The 1687-nt window shown below is 34.3% G+C and overlaps 1 protein-coding gene across 3 annotated transcripts in view; it reads left to right on the forward strand.

Moving 5' to 3' along the window:
• The window catches only part of si:ch211-262h13.5 (alpha-2-HS-glycoprotein), a 43135-nt gene that overhangs the window by 24556 nt on the left and 16892 nt on the right, over positions 1–1687 (forward strand). For all 3 annotated transcript variants that reach the window (XM_014027864.1, XM_014027865.1, XM_014027863.1), the window contains one exon: positions 595–705. In XM_014027864.1, the coding sequence (XP_013883318.1) occupies positions 595–705 (111 nt within the window). The remainder of the gene's footprint in view (positions 1–594; positions 706–1687) is intronic.

Raw genomic sequence — 1687 nt, forward strand, 5'->3', positions numbered from 1 at the left:
TTTCAGTTTATAAACATATATCAAGGCTGCCCAAAGCTTTTCTCCAAAATGAAAATCTATCTGAGGGCTGCAGCGAAATGCAACAATATAATTATTGAAATACAAATACTTCTTACAGTACTTTTATTTTAATGATTATGTCCTGCTGGAGTGTGACATGATTTGTTTGTGTACAAACCAATACGGTATCAGAATTTTATATATTTATACGTACAATTAAATTCACTCTATCTAGGAGGCACAACTTATATGGATAGTATTTATTTTTTACAATAACAAGCTGGAATAAAAACAACCAAAAATGAAATAAAAGTAATGACTTTCTACTTTGTACCTTTTTAAAAGATGTAGTAAGTAAAAGTAAACAGTAGGATGACAAATAATTACTCAAGTAAAGTACAGATAACCAAACATTCCACTTAAGTACAGTAACAAAGTATTTGTACTYAGTTACTTTACAGCTCTGCATTAATATAAGCTTTATATATTCATCAGAACACGTATGATGCTGCTACTTTCAGYTTTTTGAAAACCTTTAAACTCTGTGTTGTTTCTCCTCTGTCCGGGACTTGTTTGTGAACTTGTGGACAACAGGGACCAGCAGGAAACGTGTATTATCTGGACCTGGATGTCCTGGAGACCAAGTGTCATGTAGGCAGCCCAAAACCATGGAAACGTTGTGACGTCAGACCCTTCATGGAAACAGTAGGACACACACATACACTGTCCAAACACAAACGTACTGGAGCTTTGTGCTTACTAAACTTGGAAAAACTCTTATTTGCAAGATATGTTTGACTTATTCTCAAATTTAAAGTCCGTTTTGGGAAGTGAAAACTGTTTGACTCCTATCAGTCAGATTTGATTTGTTTAGTTGATCAGTTGGTCGTGCAGGAGCACAATAAAAGATGTAAACTTACTTTTATGACTCACGCCAAAAGCAGCTTTTTAAAAAAATAAAAGCAAGCAATAACTTTGCCACTGAAATATTTAGTTTTCACATCACCAAATGACATCAAAACCCTCAGGCCCAAAGCTGCTTACGGTACTTTTTGAAACCTCAACCTGAAAAAAAAAAGTTTTAAAATTCTGACACCGACAGCTCCACAACCTTAAAACCAAACTAAACAACTCTGGACTCTACAGATAAGAAAAGCATGGAAAGGAATCTGAAGTATTTTTTTGTGCCTTAAAAACAATGTTCAACCTTGAATAGTTAAAGAATAGAGTCAACAATGGCTGATTGGCACACTGAGCCCAGTGTTTTAGTAGATATTTTGTGCTGTTATAACAATGCATTTTAATTCACTAGATCTATGGAACTCTTTTAGTTAGCTCCTTTCTTTGAATCCATTTTAAACGTCTTTGGTTTTGCTTTAAGTAAAACATAAATTGAGTCCAGTAAGTRTAAAGTCTCACAAACTGTCCAGCTATTTCCAGCTGTCTGCTGTCCTCAGTTATAATATTTAAATGGAGACCAATGGCTCAATAACAGCCAATAAGACTGTAAGAAAATGGTTACTGGTCCTTTAAAACCATTTTATTTCTCAGCTTGGGTCCTGGCATTCACTTTCATGTTGGTTGGACTTCCCCACTTAAACAATGATACGATTGTCAAACCCGTCCTTATAAAGATTTGTTAAAGGGATCCCTGATTAGACTTTATTTAATAAACATATATTTTAAA

Source organism: Austrofundulus limnaeus, unplaced genomic scaffold (assembly GCF_001266775.1).
Source record: "Austrofundulus limnaeus strain Quisiro unplaced genomic scaffold, Austrofundulus_limnaeus-1.0 Scaffold691, whole genome shotgun sequence".
Classification (NCBI taxonomy): Eukaryota; Metazoa; Chordata; class Actinopteri; order Cyprinodontiformes; family Rivulidae; genus Austrofundulus; species Austrofundulus limnaeus.